The 23,159-nt window shown below is 41.1% G+C and overlaps 1 protein-coding gene across 1 annotated transcript in view; it reads right to left on the bottom strand.

Annotated features, from left to right (window-relative positions):
- Positions 1 to 352: 352 nt before the first annotated feature.
- LOC134469833 (IgGFc-binding protein-like) overlaps positions 353 to 23,159 on the bottom strand; it is a 123,075-nt gene continuing 100,268 nt past the window's right edge. The window contains exons 101-105 of the mRNA XM_063223863.1: positions 9,711 to 9,873; positions 5,763 to 6,040; positions 5,489 to 5,640; positions 4,010 to 4,270; positions 353 to 1,004 (exon numbers count right to left, since the gene is read on the bottom strand). Of these exons, the coding sequence (XP_063079933.1) occupies positions 4,043 to 4,270; positions 5,489 to 5,640; positions 5,763 to 6,040; positions 9,711 to 9,873 (821 nt within the window). The 3' untranslated portion in view covers positions 353 to 1,004; positions 4,010 to 4,042. The remainder of the gene's footprint in view (positions 1,005 to 4,009; positions 4,271 to 5,488; positions 5,641 to 5,762; positions 6,041 to 9,710; positions 9,874 to 23,159) is intronic.

Here is a 23,159-nt window from a genome sequence, read left to right on the forward strand (position 1 = left end):
AGGCTATTCATGTGTATTGGCCTTACACTGGTCACACAGGATGATACCAAAGAAAGATTCAAATGGTAGGCTACATACTTCATTGATTGTGACTGCATGGGAAATACAGGGGAATAGGTGTGTGTGTGTTTATCAATTGTAATGAAAGGTTGGCCACTGCTGCATGTAAAACAATATGTTTTTCACCTGCCCAGGGACTGCAGATGAAAATTAGCTTCTAAGCTATAATCTGGTGCAGGTCATCTTTTTACTTTGTATTTAATGTTCTTTGCACATGATCCCTGACTAAATACTGTAAACCAACTCAACTAAACGAAACAGAACAAAGCCTTTACATTAACTTAACAGTCAATCATTGAGCCAAACCAATTTATTGAACAAATACAACTATGACAAGGTATGATTATGTGCATACTTCATGATGAGATACAATGTAAACAAAAATGTAGGCTCACAGCAATTCCTTTTGATTACTGTGTTGTTTTTCCCACCACTGTTTACCATACTGTATGTTGACTTCCAATATTAGGTGGATGTTGAAGATGAAGTAATAATAATTAATACAAAGATTAATCTGCAACTGTTAGACATTTCCCCAGAAACATAGGGCACCAATAAACCATTGTCCCAAAAGTGCTTATTTTCTTCTTTCAGATTTGTTGGAGAGGGATCGGGCACTCAGTCCTGAGTTAGCATGTGACAGCAGTTTCCAAAAAATCAGATGTTGCAGACGGTTCCTCAACTGTGCGCACAGATAGGAACGTTTCCGTACCAGAAACCTATGAATAATCTTCCCTTGGTTCACAGGCCAACTAATGCATGCATTCATCCAGCATGCATTCAGAGACAAAATGACTCTGGAAAAGTTTGAAAAGCTCCTTGGTCTTCGTGGGCATAACTGATTTGGCAGGTGTTTCCAAGCTGCAAGGCATGTTTGGTGTCGTGACATTCATGGCGGTGGTACTGTATTTTCATCTTCATTCTCATTGTTCCCATGGTTACACCTATTAACAAAACAAAATGAGAAGTGTTGATGAGCAGTCGTGACAACACACACGCACACACAAAGACTGTATGAACGATACGCTAACACTTTACGATAACGTCCTATTCACAGCTTTATAAACACTTTATAGATAATGAACTAATCAACAAAATGTTTACAAATGTTTATAGAAATGGGCAAGAAATATTATGCTAACACAGCAGACACAGCCCAGTCGCAGCAGTCCTGGCAGTTTCTCCTGCAAAGACCAGAGGGCATGAAACCACATAAAACTCAAACAGGAGAAGTTGATTCCCACTGGTTATTACTAATTTACAAATATGTGTAAATTCTTTTTTAAATGTTAATTGTTATTAAATGTTAATAAAGTGTTTATAAAGCTGTGAATAGGACGTTATTGTAAAGTGTTACCAACGATACTGTATGGGGAAGTGGTCTCTGTCTGAGCTTACAGAGTACAAGTACAAGTACAGTACAAGTACTGTATATCTGGGTTTTAAAGGGGCACACGGTAATATGACGTCGTTTGCGTGGTGTCGGTGGCATGCCTGTCTGAAATTCCACACCATAATGAAAAAAATGCTGTTCAATTAATCTCGCTGTGAGAATGTCTTTCATCAATTTCAATGTCTTTCAATGCCAGCAGTTAATACAAATCTGAATACGGTATGTAAAGCGATTTTTCGTATGAAAAGTGTTTCCCATGACATTCATTCAGACCGGTCTGTCAAAAACTTGCATTCAGGGTCAGAGTCATCATTCACTTACTAATTATTCGCATAACCATCGGCTGACTCGGAACATTGATTAATTAAACTTTTTATCCTACCTGTAGCCCCTTTAAGTATCCTTCTTAGTCTTCCTCAAAATATGTTTTATGCGACATAGTGCCATGAATAGTGCTAAGACCAAAAGGGTCATTTCAAATGAAATCTGTTACTGGGGCATAACTGACATGGACAAGGCTGGACGAAGGGGAAAATAGGGCACGGGCACTCTGCACGGTGCAGAACTGATTTACCGGTGCGCCCCGCCCCCTCGTGGGCCCCTATGTTCTGAAAATAGGGGCCCACAAGGGTGCTGAGCACACCGGGGCACACTGGGGAGATATTGGTGAGGCGGTCGAGGCGGGCACCTTACAGCTCCAGGCCTTTTTATTAGAATAGCATGAAAAAGTTGATTTATTTCCATAATTCCATCAATAAAGGTAAACTTTCATGGATTGTAGATTCATGGCCCAGTTTTTGAACTATTCCATTCATTATTTTTTTTCTTTCTATATACGTTGGCCTTCCAGTTAAAAAAAAAAACATGAATTGGGGAATTCGCATCATTAGAATATTGTAATAAAATCACATTTTTCTTCATCAAAATTCGGGTCACATTAAATCAGTTGAAATTTGGTACTTTCTACATAACATGCAATGTTCAATACTTGATTAGGACTCTCTCTGTCTTAATAACAGCCATGATGCGTTTAACATTGAAGTCAATGGCAGAAACAGTGCATGGGAGTTATGGAAGCCCAGATATCCTTGATGCTTTGCTGTCCATGTATAAGTACTGTCTATGTCTATACTGTCTATGTCCTTACCTAGATTAGTCTATGTCTGTATGGGAAAGCAAGAAATGTAATTTCAAATTCTTTGTATGACCAGTGCATGTAAAGAAATTGACAATAAAACCTACTTGACTTGACTTGACTTGTCAGCTGTTCTTCTTTGTTGACCTGGTGTCCCACACTTCACTCTTCAATTTACCCCGTAGATTTCCATGCCACGTTTTGGTGTTAACTCACCAGTTTAATTCTAACTCAACAGAAATAAAACCCCATTCATTTTCAATTTTATTTATTATTATTAAAATATATGTTCTTTTTTCTTCTCTTTTCTCTATTCTTAAGCACATTAAATGACATTCATGTATGATAATGTGCTATATAAATATTTTTTATTGATTGATTGATTGATTGATTGATGTACCGGTACCTTATATTTGAAATAGTCAGGTGTTAACCATGCAACCGCTTACTTCTCTCGGTCATCAGCATCGAATATTTAGCTTCATAGGACAACAGTCGGCTGTATTTTTGTGAAATTTAATTGAAAGACCTCAGAGACCCCATCATCATTTCACTACAAATAATATGTATGTGACAAATAAAATAACTTGAACTTGCACTTGAACTTGTCTAAGTCGCTATGTACAGTTTATTTCACAAGTGAGGGTCTGGAGGCTACCTACGTATGTAATTTCTTGCAGGAAAGGTTTGGTTCAAGATTGCCCATGGCTGGTTATTGGGCATTATGAATGTATCATTTGGCATATACGCCCATAGCCAATCGTCAGTTGTATCTACAGTATTCAAACTGAAAGCTTCCATCTATCCAGTAGTATGCGTCATCGCCTTTCCACCCCTCCCCGCTCTCTAAATAGCTCCCTCTCTCAGGTTACGGTACATAAACACCAAGATATTCGCGTTCGCTTAACGTGTCCTGGAGCATCGTGAGTCCGAGAGGTTCGCGGGCTGCCTTGCACACTGCACAGTCAGTGTCCACGTTCTATCCGCGGGCAGCAGCCATTCATTTTCAATGGAGCCCGCTCATTGAACGCGGATGGCCGTGCAGGAAAATAACTTGAGTTCTATGTTCAAGGAGCATCGTGGACATGCCTGGCGGACATGTGCCGCACTTACACTGCGCTCCTGTGTGCAAAGCATGATCTGTTTACATGTAATCTACCCTCTTTGGCCCTGGTGGGCGATTTTGCATAAAGCTTGCAGTGAAACACACAAGGGGGGGTTCAACATACTGAGACACTGATGAAGTCGAATTGAAGATAACTTGCTTTACTTAGGTCAGAGCAGTAAATATTAGTTTCTTTAGTACATATTCACAGAAAAGATGACAGATTTGGCCAGGCCTAGGACAAAACCGTCTGGCATCTTTTACCTTTCATATACATGTAGTAGGACTGCCACTGCATATCAGTTGAGGAACCTACTTTGTGGTGATGATGTGGTCACAGAGGCTGTAGTTATACAGAACAGGTGAAGCTGCTGTCTTCATCCTCCCCAATAGAGGAGAACTGGACAAAGCCTGGAGGATCACTGGTGATATGCGATTCGATCCAGGACTGGTAACTTGACACTCTGGTGTAGACCCCGGGGAAACCTTCTCGAGCACATCCGTATCCAAAACTGACTAGTCCAGACTGGATCCACACTGAGTTCTGTTGGTTTACCATCGGACCACCTGAGTCTCCCTGGAATTAAGGACATGTATATCTTTTGTCACATTAACATTTCATTCCCCTTGCAAAACATTAGAGCATGCATTGCCTTGTCAGTTTTGAAAAGTTGAAAAATCATGTTTTTTATCATTACTCTTCAATTGTTTATCTAGTAGATTCACTTTAGAATAATAAAAGTAACTTTTGTAAAACCTTCTATGAAGCGCATATCTATAGTGCATCATGAGCGCATTTATAACAAATTATAAGGCACATTATAATTACTTACAACGCATTACGACTACACCCATGATGTTTCACAATATTTTATGTTAACAGTAACGAATAACCATGAATCTAGCTTATAATGCTTTATAAATCCAAGGTTGTTATGAGTGCTCGTGACTGGATATAAACTACAGACTGCCTGATGGGGCTTACAGTACACTATGATGCATTGTAGATGTGCATTATATAGTGCATTACAGATGCGTCCATATTAACTTCACTTTACTTAGAGCACACATTGACAACTTGTGATCTCACATGGAACATTATAGCATTTAATGAGCCCTTATGACAGTTTATCACCCAGGTCTGCGCATAGAGGGGTATATGTACTCATAATGTACTATAAGCCCCATCAGGCAGCCTGTAGTTTATAGCAAGTCATGAGCACTCATGACAGCCAGATTTGGCACATTTTAAGCCAGATTCATGGTTATTCATAACTGTTAATATAAAGCATCATGAAGCATAATGAGTGTAGTCATGATACGTTGTAAGTAATTATAATGCGTATTACAATTTGTTGTAAATGCGCTTACAATGCGCTATAGATATGGGCTTTAAGCAAAGTGCTACCATAACTTTTACATCTGCACTGTTGTATCAGTTTGAAATCCAGTTGACATTGTAATTAGGGCTGGGCGATATGGAAAAAAAAAATCACGATAACGATATCTATCACGACATAGCACAGTTACATATGTTTTCAGTTATTCTCTTTATTTGCTCTTTAATTTTTCATGGATCTTATTATCCTTATTTTTACAGTTACATTAACTTATAGTGTGTATTGTGACAACATGAAATGTAATTAAATGATATTCAATTGTATAAAATTGAAAAAATTGCTATCATGATATAAACGATATAGGAGAAAGGTCACAATATACACTTTTATATCACGATAACGATATATATCGTCATATTGCCCAGCCCTAATTGTAATGCACGGTGCATGAATACCTGACAGGCGTCCTTGCCCCCATCCAGCAGACCAGAACAGATCATGTTTTGGGTTATTGGCCAATCTATGGGTTGGTAGAAGCAGTCACATTGTCTATTCCCTATCACTGGCACCTCAACCTCCTGTAATGTCCCAGGATGTGGAAGGGACTCTGAAAGTGAGATACACAGAACAACATCCTCAAATACTGTAAAGAAAAAGGTTTAGAAACATGACTTCAAACTCCAAAATTACATGTATAGTTACATTAACTGGTATTTTTTTGAGTAATACCTCCTTCGTTAATGTCTCCCCAGCCAGTCGCCCAACTGGCCGTGCCATTGTGAAACACACTGTTGCTGTCTGCTAGGCAAACAGGGCTGATGTAGTCATTAAAGGTCACAGGCGTGCTCATCTGAAGTAATGCAATGTCATTGTCCAATGTCCAATCATCATACTCTGGATGCACAATGACCTCAGTCAATGTGTTTGTCAACTCGTTGGCTGAGGAGATATCCAGGTCCTTCACGCCAAGACGAACAGTCCACCTGGCCATATCAGCACTTGAAATCCTGTTGATACATATAATAATTGATATAATATACAGAGTGGGACATATGGTCTGCTTTTTATTCAACAAATGATATTAATGACGTCTTCATAAATGTAAGCATAGGTCTGTAGTTTGGCATATTCTTTCCAAACCTATCCAAAAATGTTAAACGTCCTAACGACTTTGATTCCAGTGTGCAGATACAGTATGCAAGGTGTGTCAAACTACTGAATGTCAGTAGAAACTGGAGCTGAATTGTATGTTTGTACATGCCAAAACCTCCATCACTGGCTGACCTGTAAAATTAATTAAATTTAATTAATTAAAACACAATAGGGCATATATTGCCAAAAATATATATGTACTATCATCAAAATTATAGCGTGGAAGATGTCTCTCTATAAAGTATGAAACTGAAGGCATCTGAATATTGCCCCCAATCTGATACATTACATTTTGATGTCCATGCATTGTTTTATCCGTGAAGAAACAACTCTCTCTTAGTTTGTAAGAGGCAATAAAGGTTAATTTCCCAATAAGCGTCCAGGGGATAGTTATGAATCACTGGTGCTGATTGCTATTGGATAAAACCAGGGCTCTAAATTAACTTTTTCCACCACCAGCCAATTTGGCTAGTGGACATTTTTTCTTACCAGCCAAACAGAAGTTCAACTAGCCATTTTTTTAATCTCGCCAAAATAAACTATGCATTAGGCTAGTTTTTTATTATTATTATTATTATTATTATGGTCATTTTGTTCAACTATTTCTACAACACATATAGACTATAGGTCTGCATAGGCTAGCCTACTATATGCCTACATAATAAGCATATTATAGGCTATATATATATATATTTTTTTTTTACTTCTGCTTTATTTTTTACTTTCATTAGGCTACTTAGGCCTAATCAATTTGATTAGTTTTTGTTCAATTCCTCTGAAAACAGCTGAATCACATCACACAAGCCACTCACATACAGTATATCACGAAAGTGAATACACCCCTCAGAGTTTTGCAGATTTTTGAGTATATCTTTTCATAGGAAAGCATTACAGAAATGTAACTTTGACACAATGATTAGTGACCTTTTAACAACATATTTAACCGCTTAAATTTCTTGTTCACTCAGAAAAAAATAAAATACAGCCATTAATGTTTGAACATGTACTCACAAAAGTGAGTACACCCCAGATTAAAATCCGGTAGAGAAGGGGCTATGTTGGCTCGAATCGTCTCAAAATGAAACGAAATGAAAAGGGATGACAAGGGAGGTCATCAGTGTGCGTTTCAATCTTTCTTTGCATTGAACTTTTAAATTTTGAGTCTGCATCTTGCTTAAATAGATTGGTGTGAGATTTGAATGCAATCCTATGGAGAATATCATGATCTGCTTCAGTAGTCACAGTGCATGTTGACATGCATGTTTCTTTTCGGTGTATTTCAGATTGCCAATGTTGACAGCTTTCATGCATCCCCAAACCATGTCAGTCCCACTGCCATGCTTGGATAGTGAGAGGATACACCTTTTTTGTAAAACTCACTTGTTTACCACCACACATGCTTGACACCATCTAAAGCAAATTTGTTTATCTTGGTCTCAAGAGAGATGAACAGACCAAGGATATGGATCACTGGAACCATGTTGTGTGATCTGAAGAGACCAAGATAAACAAATTTGCCTTAGATGGTGTCAAGCATGTGTGGTGGTAAACAAGTGAGTTTTACAAAAAAGGTGTATCCTCTCACTAGCCAAGCATGGTAGTGGGACTGACATGGTTTGGGGATGCATGAATGCTGTCAACATTGGCAATCTGAAATACACCTAAAAGAAACATGCATGTCAACATGCACTGTGACTACTGAAGCAGATCATGATATTCTCCATAGGATTGCATTCAAATCTCAAACCAATCTATTTAAGCCAGATGCAGACTCAACATTTAAAAGTTCAACGCAAAGAAAGGTTGAAACGCACACTGATTACCTCCCTTGTCATCCCTTTTCATTTCGAGACGATTCGAGCCAACATAGCCCCTTCTCTACCGGATTTTAATCTGGGGTGTACTCACTTTTGTGAGTACATGTTCAAACATTAATGGCTGTATTTTGTTTTTTTTCTGAGTGAACAAGAAATTTAAGCGGTTAAATATGTTATTAAAAGGTCACTAATCATTGTGTCAAAGTTACATTTCTGTAATGCTTTCCTATGAAAAGATATACTCAAAAATCTGCAAAACTGTGAGGGGTGTATTCACTTTCGTGATATACTGTAACAGACCTTTAACATACAGTAACCAAGCACACAGCCAAACCACACAGAAGAGATGAGAGGAAAAGGAGGGGAGAGAGGAGGAGTTCTTCTCTACCACGCGCAACAAAATGACAAGAAGCCTAGTTTAACTAAAAGTAAATAATATCTCGGGAATCTTCGCTTCCTTTGTTACTTCCACAGCTTCGTCGTTGGTTGCTTTTTTTTCTTTACGATGGCGTGGGCTTTCCAACTTAGTTGCGCCAGGACTCGGGAAATTTCAGAAGACAACTGAACTGACAGCTACGGTCACACTACTCTGACAGTCAGCTCTCCTCCTCTGCCCTTGTCGCTATTTCGTTCCACAACCACTCATTTTTAACGTCACTATTATTACGGCTACAACTAGCATTCACCAACACACAAAACCTTGCTCTAACCCCCGACACATTCTCATCACTCGCACAAAACATAGTCTACAGTAGCTGATGCATAATCTGCGTCCTGTTATTGAAACGGTCAGGGCCTCGCTGCTTCAAAAATGCAGCCTGTTACAGCAAGGTTCATATAGGCCCTAGTAATAATAGCAGTAGTGACGTTAAAAAAGGTTGTAGCGAAAGCGACGAGAGCATAGGAGGAGAGCTGCCTGTCAGAATAGTGTGAGCGCAGCTTAGCTGACAGAAGGCTGGTCGTCTGAAATGTTTTCAATCCTGGCGCGCGCAACCGGAGTTGCTGCTCTCTGCACTGGAAAGCCCACGGCTACGTCGTGACGCTAGGGTCCATGGGTAATGTAGGAAATCTCGCCGTCTAACGTTCGTCAGAGCAGCGGTTTACCGTTCATAATTTACTGTACTCGGGCGCTACTAGCCAAATTGGCGGGTAGGTATTTTTTTCTACTAGCCAAAATTAATTTTCACCCGTGTTTGGCGGGTTGGCGTGTGTTAATTTAGAGCCCTGGATAAAACTATCATTGTATGTGACATCATCCAATGTGACCTCATTTCCTGTGGAGGTCTTTTTAAGTTCAGCCACTGGTATTGTTCTGCCCCCTTCTTTGTCTGTATCTGTACCTGTTAACACCTATTCAGGGAGAGGGAGTGAGGAGGCCTGTGGATAGGCCTTTGGGCTTAATGGTCTCCTCTCCCCCTTTCTGAAGTTAATAAACCTTGCATTTCTGAATTTCAATTATTGCACTGAAACTGGTCTTAAATATTAATTAGCAGTAAAACCTAGATACTATCAAAACCAAATGTTGTGTACACTAATCAGGACAGAACTATAGAGGTGGTGCAGTAATATGAGAGTTATGTATTTGCTTAAAGCATGCAGTTATTTGAATAGTCATTCCAACTGTGGTGTACATATGATAGGCATATCTGTCAAGTTTTTTTTGGAGAAATGAAACGCAATTAGTGATACATATCAGTAATTCACCAACCCGTCGGTGCAGTGTGCTGCGGTCAGAATCCATTGGTTGTTGATGAGGGAACCTCCACAGTAATGTTCAAGGTCCCGTTGTAAACTAACTTGCCAGGGCCAACTTCCTGCTGCACTGTCTTCTCCACCGACTATCCTTTCATTGAGTGTAGGTCTACCACACACTGGAAAAGAGCAGAGAGAGAATTAATATAAGGACACAAGACAATTAATGAATCACAAGGCAAGTTTGCTAGAAAATGTTAAATTGTACTACCCAAATATCTACTCACTACCAGTGAAAATGGAAAGTACGTTTTCTTTTCTACTAGCCAAACTGAATTCCCCCCAACATTTGTCCAGTTGGTAAGTGTACATTTATGGCCCTGGTTGTGTTACTTAAAAGGCAACATTTGAAGTTGAATGCTGCTGAAAGCCCTGGTGTGGCAATGGTAGTAGGCTACCTGTAGTATAAAGTATAAAATTAATTCATATTAGTATTTCATAACACATTGATAAGCAGCAGCAGGACATTTTTTTATCCACAGAAACCAAACAATCAAAATAATGTGGTCATTGTCTGTAAACACATTAATGCAGTGTTCCCAGAAACCTTTTCTTCTGGGACCCCTTTTGGATGGGAGACGGACAATTCATTCAACCGTTGTACGTTTCATAGAAAACGTTTCGTTGAACCTGAAGACGTTTCGTTCAACCCAGAGCCATATAGAAACAGAGTTGCGCAAATGGAGGCCCAGGAAATAAATTGCAGCCCCGCCTTTCAACGAGATTGAGGTCGTCAATCTAAAAGCGGCTGTCTTTCCATAGACTTAACATAGAACCACCACATAAAAAGCCAAAAATAAGGACTAACGAACTATACTGCGGGGTAATCACCACAAATATGTAAACTATCAACTGTCTCTGTAATGATAATCACAACAGTTTTACCATCTGTGATGTTTATCTGAAGTTATTACTATGAACAGCAAGTCTTATCATATTCCCTGCATTGCAGTTGCATTTGCTGTGTGCTACGCCCACTTCTAGGAACTAACATTCGTAACGCTGAGCAGTTCTGAGACGCTAAACAGCTAATTTTGCTAATGCGGAAGTCGGCCCTAGCACACAGTGGAGATTGCCCGACTCTGTTTCTATATGGCTCTGGTTCAACCCATGCAGACCTTTCATTTGACTGAGCAGACATTTCGTTCAGGCTACATATTCTGCTGAGCTTCGTTATTATTTGCATGATTTTTCGTTATTTTAAAATATAAATCAGCTCTACTGGTCAGTGCCCTTGAATATAGGTCTATGGGGGGACCGCCATTCCAACATACCGCGATTCCGACATTGACGCTGCATTCCCTCAGCCCCAGACATGACGCCGGTGTATGCTCGCTCCCCTAAAAGCAACTTGGTTTCGGTATGGCGGTAGCTAAAAAGTGTCGAAATGGCGGTGTTTGTCGGAATGGCGGTATGTAACCTGCTATGGGAGGGCAAGGACAAACTTAATCGCTATTTTCAAAAATAATGAAGCAGTATCTGGGGCGTGTAGGTTACAGTTGTTTCTTGATTTATCATTTCAGATTCTGGAGACAGATTATTGCTCTTTCCGAATGACATAAGCATGACAAAGGCCATTAAGAGAGGCGAGAGAGAAACACCGGAGAGACGGCTGCAGCTGGGGCACAGCATGGGGGAAGAGGGAGTTTCATTTGCACACGCTTAGACCCATATGGAAGTTGCGCATGGAAATGCTCAGTTTTAATCATCATTTCGTTTCAACATAATAGAGTGCATCTGGAAAGTATTCACAGCGCTTCACTTTTTCCACATTTTATTTATTCAAAATTGTATTATAGTAATCTCTGTCCTCAAAATTCTACACAAAATACCCCAGTATGACCATGTGAAAAAATGTATCTGGAGAGTTTTGAAAATGTGTTAAAATTAAAAAGGTGAGGGGGCGCTGTGGCGCAGTGCGCTAAGCCCCCCACATTTGGGCTTGCATGCCCATGGGGACCCCGGTTCGAGTCCGGACGGGGTCATTTCCCAACCCTACCCCATATCTCTCCACACTCACTTCCTGTCACACCTTCACTGTCCTGTCCGAAATAAAGGCCCAAAAAGCCCATAAAAATATCTTTTAAAAAAATAATTAAAAAATTAAAAAGGTGCCTTCAGGTGCCTTTTGGCAAATTGCAGATGGGTTGCCTTGTGCCTTTAACCCATTGACGCCGGTTGTTGTGTTATACAAAATTGGCCCTGACGCCGGTTGTTGCAAAACGCAACATTATTGATTTGTCAATATTTTCAAGACGCTTGGGAGATGCAATACACAATGTTTTGTTCAAATGCACAAGAGGTGGGTGTCCTCGATTTTATAAAGATCACGTGGCCAAAAAAAAGTTTGATTCTTCGACAAAAATGTCAAACGAAATCAACCATGCTCGCTTCTGCAGACGTGGGTTGTTTAGCCATTTCACACAGGTAAAAAAAAAGGCTGTGGTTCGCGAGACACGCTGTTACAGTGAATGTGATGTTCAGTTGAAAGGTAATGAAGAGATTTTAATTGAGGAAAGGAAATATGATTTAACACATTGACTACTTACTTCCCATGCGTTGCCTCCCGTTTTTAGTTTTTATTGTATATTTCATAACGAGACATTTCAATGCTTATTGTGTGTGATTTTTGGAGCTCTGTGATAAGTAGAACAGACATAGATGACAGTCAAAAGGTTGTGTCATCAACTGGACATTTTAATCACAACGCCAGGATCGGCGCCAACCCAAGAATATTTTTGATAACTGTAGCCTACGGTATGGAACTGTTGCCCTGCATCGGTGACGTCACTGTTGCGCCCTTTCCCCTCTCTGTGTACACCTTGCCAAGTGTCTGCGATGCTGTCATCTTTATAAACACAAGGATCGTGTTTGTATGTTGTTTCCTTAGTGGTACAGTAGGCTACAGTCAGGGTCTACTCTATGGCGCTTTATAGTATGGTTCACACAATAATTAGCCTACAGAAGACAACACTTTCACATCGACTGAACACACCTGGGGAATAATGCAAACCTTGGCCAGATCCTACTGCCCTACACATTGTGAACTGTGATTAGATTATTACCCTTACCTCGGATTTGATCGGCAACCAGATAAGTTGGATTCTTCATTTTGTTCTGACCCCCATGATAAAATTGACGCTGTAGTGAACAGGAGAAGCTGATTGCTACTGTCGGTGAAGCTAGCATTGCTATGTAAACAGTAGCATGCATGTATGGCACATCACTACAGCTGTTTCCCCACAAAAGGATCGGAGACATTAACGCATCCGATTAACGGATTTTGTTGATGACGTTGGACTAAATGCCTTTTGGGACGTGTTTTTGAATATGTTTTGCCTACTGCGTGTGGTGGTGCAACCGTATCTCACTCATTTCGTAAAGTCTTCACGAAAATAATATATTAATTTTCGTGGTTCATTCACGTTATTGCCCGCCTTTCGTAAAGTCTTCACGAAAATAATAGATTAATTTTCATGCTGCCTATTCACTTGAATTGCCCGACTGTTGCCTAGCGACCCACTAGTTTGATGTCCTTTCGGTAGCCTACTGTCACATGGTAATCAAACATTTCAAACAAGCAATTTAGGGTTAGGTTTAGGGTCAAGGTTAGGGTTAAAGGGATACTGTCCCATTTTTGGAAATAAGCTTATTTTACACCTCCCCTTGAGTTAAATAATAGGCTTTTACCGTTCTTCTGTACTTTCGACCGTTCTCTGGGTGTGGCAGTGCAAATTTTACCCCCATGCTAGCAGTTAACATTGAGTCCTATGAGACCAGTTCGCGGCTAACTGGTCTCATAGGACTCAATGTTAACTGTTAGCTTGAAGGTAAAATGTGCACTGCCATAACTAGAAAACGGTTGTGAATACAGGAGAAAGGTAAAAGCCTATTATTTAACTCAAGGGGAGGTGTAAAATAAGCTTATTTCCAAAAATGGGACAGTATCACTTTAAGGTTAGGTTTAGGTTTAGGGGACATAAGGCGTAAGTACCGAAAGGGCGTCGAATTAGTGAGTCCCGAGTGTATCAGCAGTGTTCTGTCAGCACCCCCTCCCCGCCCCTGCAGACGTTTGGATAACCATAGCAGCAGTGGGGCAATTCAAGTGAATAGGCAGCGTGAAAATTAATCTATTATTTTCGTGAAGACTTTACGAAAGGCGGGCAATAACGTGAATGCAACACGAAAATTAATATATCATTTTCGTGAAGACTTTACGAAAGGCGTGAGATAGGGCTCGGTGGTGTGACTACGACCCGTTTCGTGTGTGCAAAGATTAGTTGTGCAGGAACAGACTGTATGCTACACAAGGAACTGAAACGTACTTCCGGAGGCGAAAAATGCGTTTGGTTGGTTGATACATTTGGAGGGGGAGGTGGCAGAGCAGGAGAGATGTGTCTAGTACACCAATATTATATTGGTCTCCGTGAAAAAGCGCAAGATTCTGAAACGGCGCATGATTGACAAAAGCCTCAATATCTCCATTCCATGCTGATTTTGGCAGATACCGGCCTTGGTTTAACTCACGATAGCTCGGCAATGAAAGCACGTACAGACATGCGGTTTTCACGCACTAAGAGGTGAAAGTCTCACCTTTCAAACGAGTCATAGGCCTAACAGATTTCGGTGGCCCTATCACATAATATGCTATGACTGTACAAAAAACACCTAAAAATGGTTTAGAACGCTGGGAGCCTACGACATAATTCTGAAAACACCCCCGATATTCGATGTGTTAAGACCCTTTAGATAGAGAGCAGGAGTGTGATTTGCCGCGGCCGCATGAAGAGGTGGGCGAGTGGCTTCCAAATAGACTGGCAGTCAGCTAGATTTCGCTCCCGACGTTACCAAGTTCACTCCGACAAACGGGGCAATTGACAAAGGTGCCAATACCTGAGGAAGCACGTCCTTTAGATATATTTCAGAATATTGAAGTTTCGGATGTGGTGATAGCCTATTGGTGAGGCAGACAACGGTAGACATGCGGCTTATAGACGCGCGGCCAAACATCCAGCTCAAAGTGGAGCCCCGTCTCAAAATAGGATATGAAATTACTCATCGGTCTCTGCATAACGTTTGGAGGAATAAAACGGCCATACTCGCCGGTGGGAGAGCAAGTGTCTGTATCAGACAAATATCCCCCGATTTATGGCAGGAATGACTGCTTAATAATTATAATAATGATGATTATTATGATTTAGTTATAGTCGGCTATTGTAACAGTAGCAATAGTAATAGCCTATAATAAATAGCAGCATCAAGCATTATCCTGAAAGCACATGAAACATTTTTCAATCATTTAATTATGAGATATGATGTTTTTTAAAGGAATATATTAGTGTTAATGCTGAATGAGCATAATCCAGTGAAAGCAGAGGATTTTACCCTTTAAATGCAATTTGTCCCATGTCCCTATGTGGTCCAGAGGCTGAGATATTTTGATTTTTTCAACCAATTTTCTTATATCAAAAAACCCTCAGGCATTGGGGACCTTTCCTAAAAACTGGATTAGGCGCCAATGGGTTAACTAAAAAATACTTTTCTTGAGAGTGTGAATGCCAGGCGTCTTGTTTGAAGGAAACCAGGCATTGCTCATCACAAGGCAAATACCATCCCTACAGTCAAGCATGGTGGTGGCAGCATCATGCCATTGGGATATTTTTCAGCAGCAGGAACTGGCAGACTAGTCAGGATAGAAGGAAAGATGAATGTAGCAATGTACAGAGACCTCCTGGATGAAAACCTGCTCCTGAGCGCACTTGACCTCAGACAAGGGCGACCGTTCATTTTGGCATTAGTGGATCTGAGAGCTCGGGCACGGGCATAAAAAGAGAGCATGTCAGAGATGTAACTGGGGGCAAGTTCATTTTGGCATTAGTGGATCTGAGAGCTTGGGCAGGGGCATAAAAAGAGAGCATGTCAGAGATGTAACAGGGGGCAAGTCCATTTAATGCTTAAAGTAAATTATGTAGGAGACAGGCAGCCAGTGAAGACCTGCCAAGACAGGAGTGATATGCTCTCTCCTTCTGGTCCTTGTTAAGATTCTTGCCGCAGAATTCAAATTCAATTCAACTTCGAGCTACCAAAAAGAGGGAAAATGTTCATATTTAAAGCCAAAAATCAGGAAATATTCAATAGGCCAAATCCTGAGGGTCAACGACAGTGACAGATCGGATGGTGCATTCTGTTTTTCACAACAGTACACATACAAGTTCTGTCCAAAGTCCCCCCACAGCGCACGTTTTAAAAGGATTAAAGGATTTAAAAACAATTAAATATGACTTTCTCCTTGTTGTTTTGTTGCTGAAGTTGTCTGGGGCTCATGCAAAATTTCGTGCTGCTGGTTGTGATGAGGTGAATCGCACGATTCACTGTTCCGATGCTTGTGTTAACCATGAACAGCGTTGCATGAACCAGCAGTTAATGCGAGGCAAAGTGGGGACACACACACTTTTATGGAGCTCAAGGGTGAGAGCTCTTATTTTCAAGGAATCTGAATTCTTGGTGACTTCTGGCACAAAATGTCGCAAACGGGAGGCTTGTCATTCACATAGCGTTATGGATGGTGGATGATTTATATTTAAACAAATAATAATAAAAATAAATAACAGACATGCTCAGGGGTGTTGACCAGCAGAGCTGATTTCTATTTTATAATAACGAAAAATAAGAATTTCATAACCTGCACGTTTGTGCTCTGCGCCAGCCACTTTTCTTCTTACTGGTGTGGATTTTATGTTATTTAAGGTCCGCTACCTGCTCTGCATCTAGGCTAAATGGATAAAGCATGCAAAGTAAACATGAAAGGAAGGCGAAAGGAAGACGTTTGATGGGACTATTTGATTAGCCTTTGAAAAGAATGGAGCGTCAACCGCACGCTTGCTTACGGAATATCCAATCACTGGGTGTGACTAGTAAAGAGTATCCAATCACTGGGCGTGACTAATTGGGCTGATACACTTGGAAGTGCACTGCACTAGGTTTTGAGAAATGCCCAGTGTGTTTAACCAATATGCCATCATCACCAGTCAGCAGCACAACAGAGGACATTTGCGATTGCAACACAGCATACAGTGTCATCCATGCCCTCGCATAAAGGGCGGGTTATGCTTTTTCTCAGCCTGACGCAGGCAAGTCAACGCAGTTAGTTTTGATTTTTGCTCCATTCTAGGTCTGCGCTATCCGTATCCGTCGCAACGGTAGGGGCAGCGAGATGATTGTTCAAACTGCCTTCAATACAAGGAGTGAACTAAACTTGTCTGTTGTTTTGTAGCTACACAGACTCGACGACAATGAAAATTAAATATTTAATATTTATGTCACGTGCAGTTTTGATCGCACTAGCAGCCACCGCGGGTAGTTTCGAACGAAGAAGCAGCTCATTGTCGAGAATACTCATGAACGGCCATCCGGTTACTTTGCTCGTAAATGAGCATTACACCCCTTTATGGGGGAAATCAAACCAAATGTCTCATTAACTTACATGTTACATCGGCTAGCCTAAATGAACACAGTCCATGCTTAAACCACGGCTGTTTGGCCATATTATTTGAAGAGTCGGCAACACAACACGTTTTCAGCATGTTGTGCGTGAACAACGCTAGTCTACAGGTCCTTATCTTTTCTTTATTCTTCCCCCAACACCACCAATTGACTTGCATTGGCTGTTTTCCCCCACAAAAGGGCGTAACGCACATGGAAAACGTCACGGCGTTCATGAGTATAGGTGGCACGAAGCGGAATGTTTCCTCTGAAACACTGTTCAGCTGTCTCGATATAACTTCAGCGTCGTAACTTGCAAGTGCACGTGTTGTCTTGTCACCAACACTGCAAAGATAAATACCTAAATAAATCAATAGTAGGCTATTACTGACACCCCCCCCCCCACAATAGCCTACCACTGTATTAACTAATGTTTTAATGTTAATCTAACTCATTTAATCTCACTCATAAAAATCCACTCACAGTTTAGCAAATCTGCTAAACCATCTCTAAATTTGCGTGACAGCTGTAAGTTTGCTATTTGTAATGAATCTGCTGACCGTAAATTCAAGACGCTTTTTACTGATCTACAAACGCTATGCAAGAAAAATAGACACTCCACACCGGCAGTGTTGCAAACACGAGAACTTTCCAGTATCAAGCAAAAATGTAAAAGGAGTGTAGTGTTGGGGACATTTGGAAAAGAGAGGGATAAAGATCCTATATTTTGAGTAACCTTTGAATCGTTGCTCGTTTCTAACTACTAAAACATGAGGATATTAGGAGACAGAAGACATCGACAAATCAGCTGGGCAGTGATGCAAATGGTTGGTAATTTTCCTTTTTCTAAAAACTGCAAAATGTGTTACCGTGTTAGTCTCCACCCCATTAAAAACATTAGGGCTACATTATGGCAGAGCTGCATGTGAGGTAGAAGACGCACACTGTTCTGAGTAGGCCTATCTTAATTTGATAACTGGTGCAGTCCCACGGCCCTCGCGGCCCACTAGTGTGAAACTAGTGCAGCCCTGGAGGTTGTGAGCGCGGCCCTATGGTTAAGAATCCCTGCTATATATGACTGACCAGTAGAGCTGATTTACATTTTATAATATTGTAGGTGAAATTACATTGTTAGACGTGAGGCATAAATCTTCCTCACACAAGGGGACCAATAATGTAAGGGTTATTACAATAATTTGGTTGCCAAGTATAAGATTCTTACTCTCAGTTCCAAATATGTAATTGCTATTACATTTGTAGTGAGGACTAAAAGTCTAAGAAATGACGCCTGAGAAGTATGCTTAACTCCTCACGCTGGGGTATCAATAATGTAGGTACAACACATGAGGGATGAAATCCTCACACGTGGTAAACCAATAATGTTGGTATAACGCATGATGACCGAAATCCTCAAACGTCGTAAACCAATAATGTTGGTATGGATTTATGGAATCATCAATTGTAATTAATGATTGAATGAATCACGTCTCAAGACCATCTAAAAAATCGTGAAATAATAAAGTAGTAATCTGAAGGTAATTGTGTGAATTCTTTTCTGGTAGAAATTGTTCAAATACGCCGCACACAGTTCACCACAATGCACATTTGTTGTAAAAGCATCATCCGGTAATAACAGATTTGCAGGGCATTAGAACTTGAGTAACATGTACAATATACACACAGGTGTATGGGAATGATGCACTATGCATGTGTGTGTGTACACTATGAGTGTGTGTGTGTGTGTGTGTGAGTGTGAGTGTGTGTGTGTGTGTGTGTGTGTGTGTGTGTGAGAGAGAGAAAGAGGGGGGGGGGGCGCGCTCTGTGGAGCGCTTGTGTGAAGCGGCGGGAGGAGAGCGAGAGAGAGCTGTGTGTTCTGTATGACTTATTGCTCAAATGATTCTGCGCAGCTCTTGCGCGCACTGCGCAGAACCGAAATATGAGATAAGGAGGAGCGTCAGGTTGTCAGATTTTGGAGCGCGAATCTCTCTAGAGATATGGGTCCAAGCTGATAAGAAAATACTGTCCTTTGTTGAAAGGGTTTACAGTACAGTTTGCTGGGGGAAGGACGCTTGGCACTCTTTTAAACAATAGCTTGCACGGTTGAGTTGCCGACTCGATAACTCTACGGTTAAAAATCCTGATATGTGAATCTCTTGTGAGTGGATAATTTACATGTGTGTGCATGTATGAAATACTCCAACTACTGTATGTAAACGAAGAATAGCATGTGGCTATTTGCAGTGATGAAAGAGGTGTGTGAGAAAAGTCAACTGCAACACTACTGCAACACTGCAACAAGCTAACAAAATCATGGTTCCATGAGTTGGATGCCATTTGTCTGGAACCATGATTTTGTTAGCTTGTTGGTGACTTTACCCCCTGTAATGATGTACAACATTTGCTGAATATATATCTGAGATACAGCTTGACATAATATGTAATATGTACTGGAACATACATTTGGGTTGTTTTTGGACTACACAATGCTTTGCTTTGAAATCAGTGTTGCCAAGTCCGCTTATTACCAGCGACCTCGGGCTTCTTTTTTTGAGCAGTCGCTTTTAATTTTGGTAAGTCGCGGGTTGCGGTTTTTTTAGGCTTGTTCTTTTCAGGGTTGAGCTGTTTTCTCCGGCTGGTGATTTTAATGTGTTTGGATGTGTTTCTCAATAGCAACTCGTTTTTTTCTCACTCATCCTTACAAGTGACTCTACTACAGCATTGTTAACTCCCGCTTTCTGTGGTCACTTGTGGGGATTTTAGCTGCCATGCAGACACCCGCAAAGAGCGAGGTCTTCCCTGACTAGGCACGCGACTGACGACTACGGCTGTCAAAATTGCTCAAAAATAGCATTCGAATATTTGCTCAGGAAAATCACATGAATTCGAACTATTAGAATAATTTGAATATTCGAACCCTTCGAATATCACGCCGGGGAGTGTTTCATGCAAGTTCAAAGACAAGGCGAAATGGTGAAGTGAAAGCCCTCACAAAAACGAATAGGACGTTTTACCGTTTGTTTTGTGCGGACAGATACATTTGAACAATACAAACTCGTTGAAGCACATAAGACAAGCGGCACCACAGCAGATGCGCGCTCTCTCCCTCTCTCTGGCTCTCTCACTCACTCACGCTCACACACACACAGAAGCGGGGCCCAACTTCTCCAACTACAGTAAAATCTAGACTGTCGCCTATCTTGCTTGCTCGGTGTTGACTCCATGGCTGCTTTGCCAAACTTTGCCATGACACCGTCTGCATCGGTCTCGTGCCCTTACAATTCTTGACTGCCTCTTGTCGCCTTGACGGCAGCGTTTATGGCGGACGGTGCAAAACATTGTGAAGACGTGTCGCTTATCTGTAGCTACAAAAATGCTACATTGCGACTTCATGGTGCTAACTCGTACATCGGCAGCTTCCAGCTTCCACTTCATCACTTGGCTCACTTTTTTCCGTGCCGGCCAAAATCCTTAGAACTTTCATATTTAACATTTTGGGGCGGGTGTACGTTGTAAGTCATTCACGAGAGACGACAACTTCTTACAATGTGGTTTGTGGCAATAAGAACTCAAACGTCAAAACAATCTGCACGAGGCTGCTCCACCTATCAACAAAACCACCGTGGAGGATAGATTAAAGGGGCAGCCGCGGTGCGCGGCTGACCATGAACAACGAAGGGTGACCTTGGTCAACGAACAGCACCCCAGTTAACAACTTCATAGAAATGCTGCGACAAATGTCCATGTAGCTGAAAAGTACATATGATAAAGACAACACGGGAGCTTAAATATTTTATTCTGCCGTCCAGTTGGGCTATAGGCTACCCTCCCTGCTTTCAGCCAGGGTCACCTCTACCATGCACGCTTTTTTCCACAGTCGAATATTAATTTCCACATTCGAATTTGTCTTTTTTTGCACTATTCGAACTCGAATTCGAACTTCGAATATTCGTTGACAGCCCTACTGACGACCCACCATGTCGGTTGCTTCTTTTCACGACGCCGTCAGTCGCTTCTTTTGGGCTTGTTTTTAGGACGTCAGTCGCTTATTTGTCTTAGAAAATCTGGCAACACTGTTTGAAATACAAACCAGGTATAACAAGGTAAATTGTGAATAATAACAAAATACTGCCATTTTCAAAACGTCTGATTCTTATACTAGATGGAGAACAGCACAAAGAAACATATCAGCCATCGAAACTGACCAAAATTATAGTTTTGGGGGATATTCATGAATATGTAAAAACCTTGTCATGTTTAGCAATGTTTTCCTTTCTGTAGTGCTTACAGTGTCACAGGTCTTGACCAAAAGCCCACCATTTTATCACCTGCTGGTCCTTATGATGGAGCCAAACTGTTAAAACATAGAAGAGAATGCAATTTGTCCTTACTATGTGGCAGTAATCGAAGATCTCCCTTCAAAATATAATGCATGAGTGGCTTTTCATGCTGTTTAAAACCCATTTATACCATTCAGCACTGTATTTAACTCTACAGATGAGTGAGAACATCTTAACCAATGCACTACTGCACCCGCATGCCATCATGAAGACTGACTTTTGAAGTTAGCACTAACACAAGTTGGATGGTCCATTTTCACTGTAGCACAGGATGTGCAATACTCTATTATTGTAAAAAAGAATTGACTTCTACAACTTCTGCTGACTTCTGTAAGCAAAGGACAGTTTCCCATGTCTTCTGGGTCTATTTCAAGTGAGCTCGGGTGCATAGGAGAATGTTACACCCCTATATCATTTGCACGCATGAAGCATTCTTAATATGGTCAATTTTCAATAGTTGTAATTCCTGGAGTGCTAGAGTGAGACTACATCCAATATATATTTCATGATGTCATGAACCTATACAGTGGTTTTAATGACAACAAGGCCGACAGGCGGATAACAGATGCGTCCCTCTATGCCAGTTCCAACAATGCAATTTTCCCCCCCCAAACACCCCCCTGGCCTCCTCCTAACCTGTCAACGCCCCCCTGAGGATGTACTTTTTGTTTATTGGTCATCATGGACACTCCAAATAATGTGGCAGGCAGCAAAATGGCAAGACATGGCTTTATTTTTTGCAGTTTAGGCTATAATAAGCTTATCATTCTTGGATTTGGAAAAGAACCATATGATTTCAAATAGATGAAGTAGGCTACATTACAAATGACCAGACATTTATTAGTATCAACCTTTAGTATCACGCCATTTCAGCATCATGTGCATGTGGGAAAGAATTTAAACATCGACAAATAATAAATAAATAAAATCGTTTGGGTGAATCATGCGCTTATGGGTTCACCCTTTAGGTGAATTATGCGCTTATTTTTCAAAACCAGCTTCACCGTCAAGGCACAAAGCAGTGAGCTCCCGTGCCAGAGTTTACCAAATTCACACGACTACAAAGCAATTACGAAAGACGCGTTCTGTCCTGTGCTCTCTCCGAGCGCAGCGAAAAGCACCTGTGGGGTACGAGCCCGCCAACGAAAGAACCTCCCTGTAGGCTACGAGTAGGCTAAACACACCGTATGTCAAATGGCCCAGCTGTCTACTTGTAGTTCGAGCACCATGCTCCAGTGCGCAGCGCAAACTGACTAGGGTACTGAAAAGGCAGAAGTAAACTCGCTGGGAATATTAAAAGGGAGGCTCGTAGGCTACACACAGACCTCTGAACCCGAGTTTGTGGACTGGAGAAAAGCGGAGGAAAATGTGAATGTTATGAAAGAAAAAAAAGCTAACCAAATGTTACAGGTCCACGTTTAGAGGAAGAGCTGCGCTGCGGGTCGCCTGTCAACTAATTACAGTTCCATGTCGTGGAGCGTTATGCAATGCAAACGCCCCTCTATCCACGCTCAAATGAAAATGTGAATGTTTTGAAAGGAGAAAAGCTATAACCAAATGTTACAGGTCGACGTTTAGAGGAAGAG

The sequence above is a fragment of the Engraulis encrasicolus genome, chromosome 19 (assembly GCF_034702125.1).
Source record: "Engraulis encrasicolus isolate BLACKSEA-1 chromosome 19, IST_EnEncr_1.0, whole genome shotgun sequence".
NCBI lineage: Eukaryota > Metazoa > Chordata > Actinopteri > Clupeiformes > Engraulidae > Engraulis > Engraulis encrasicolus.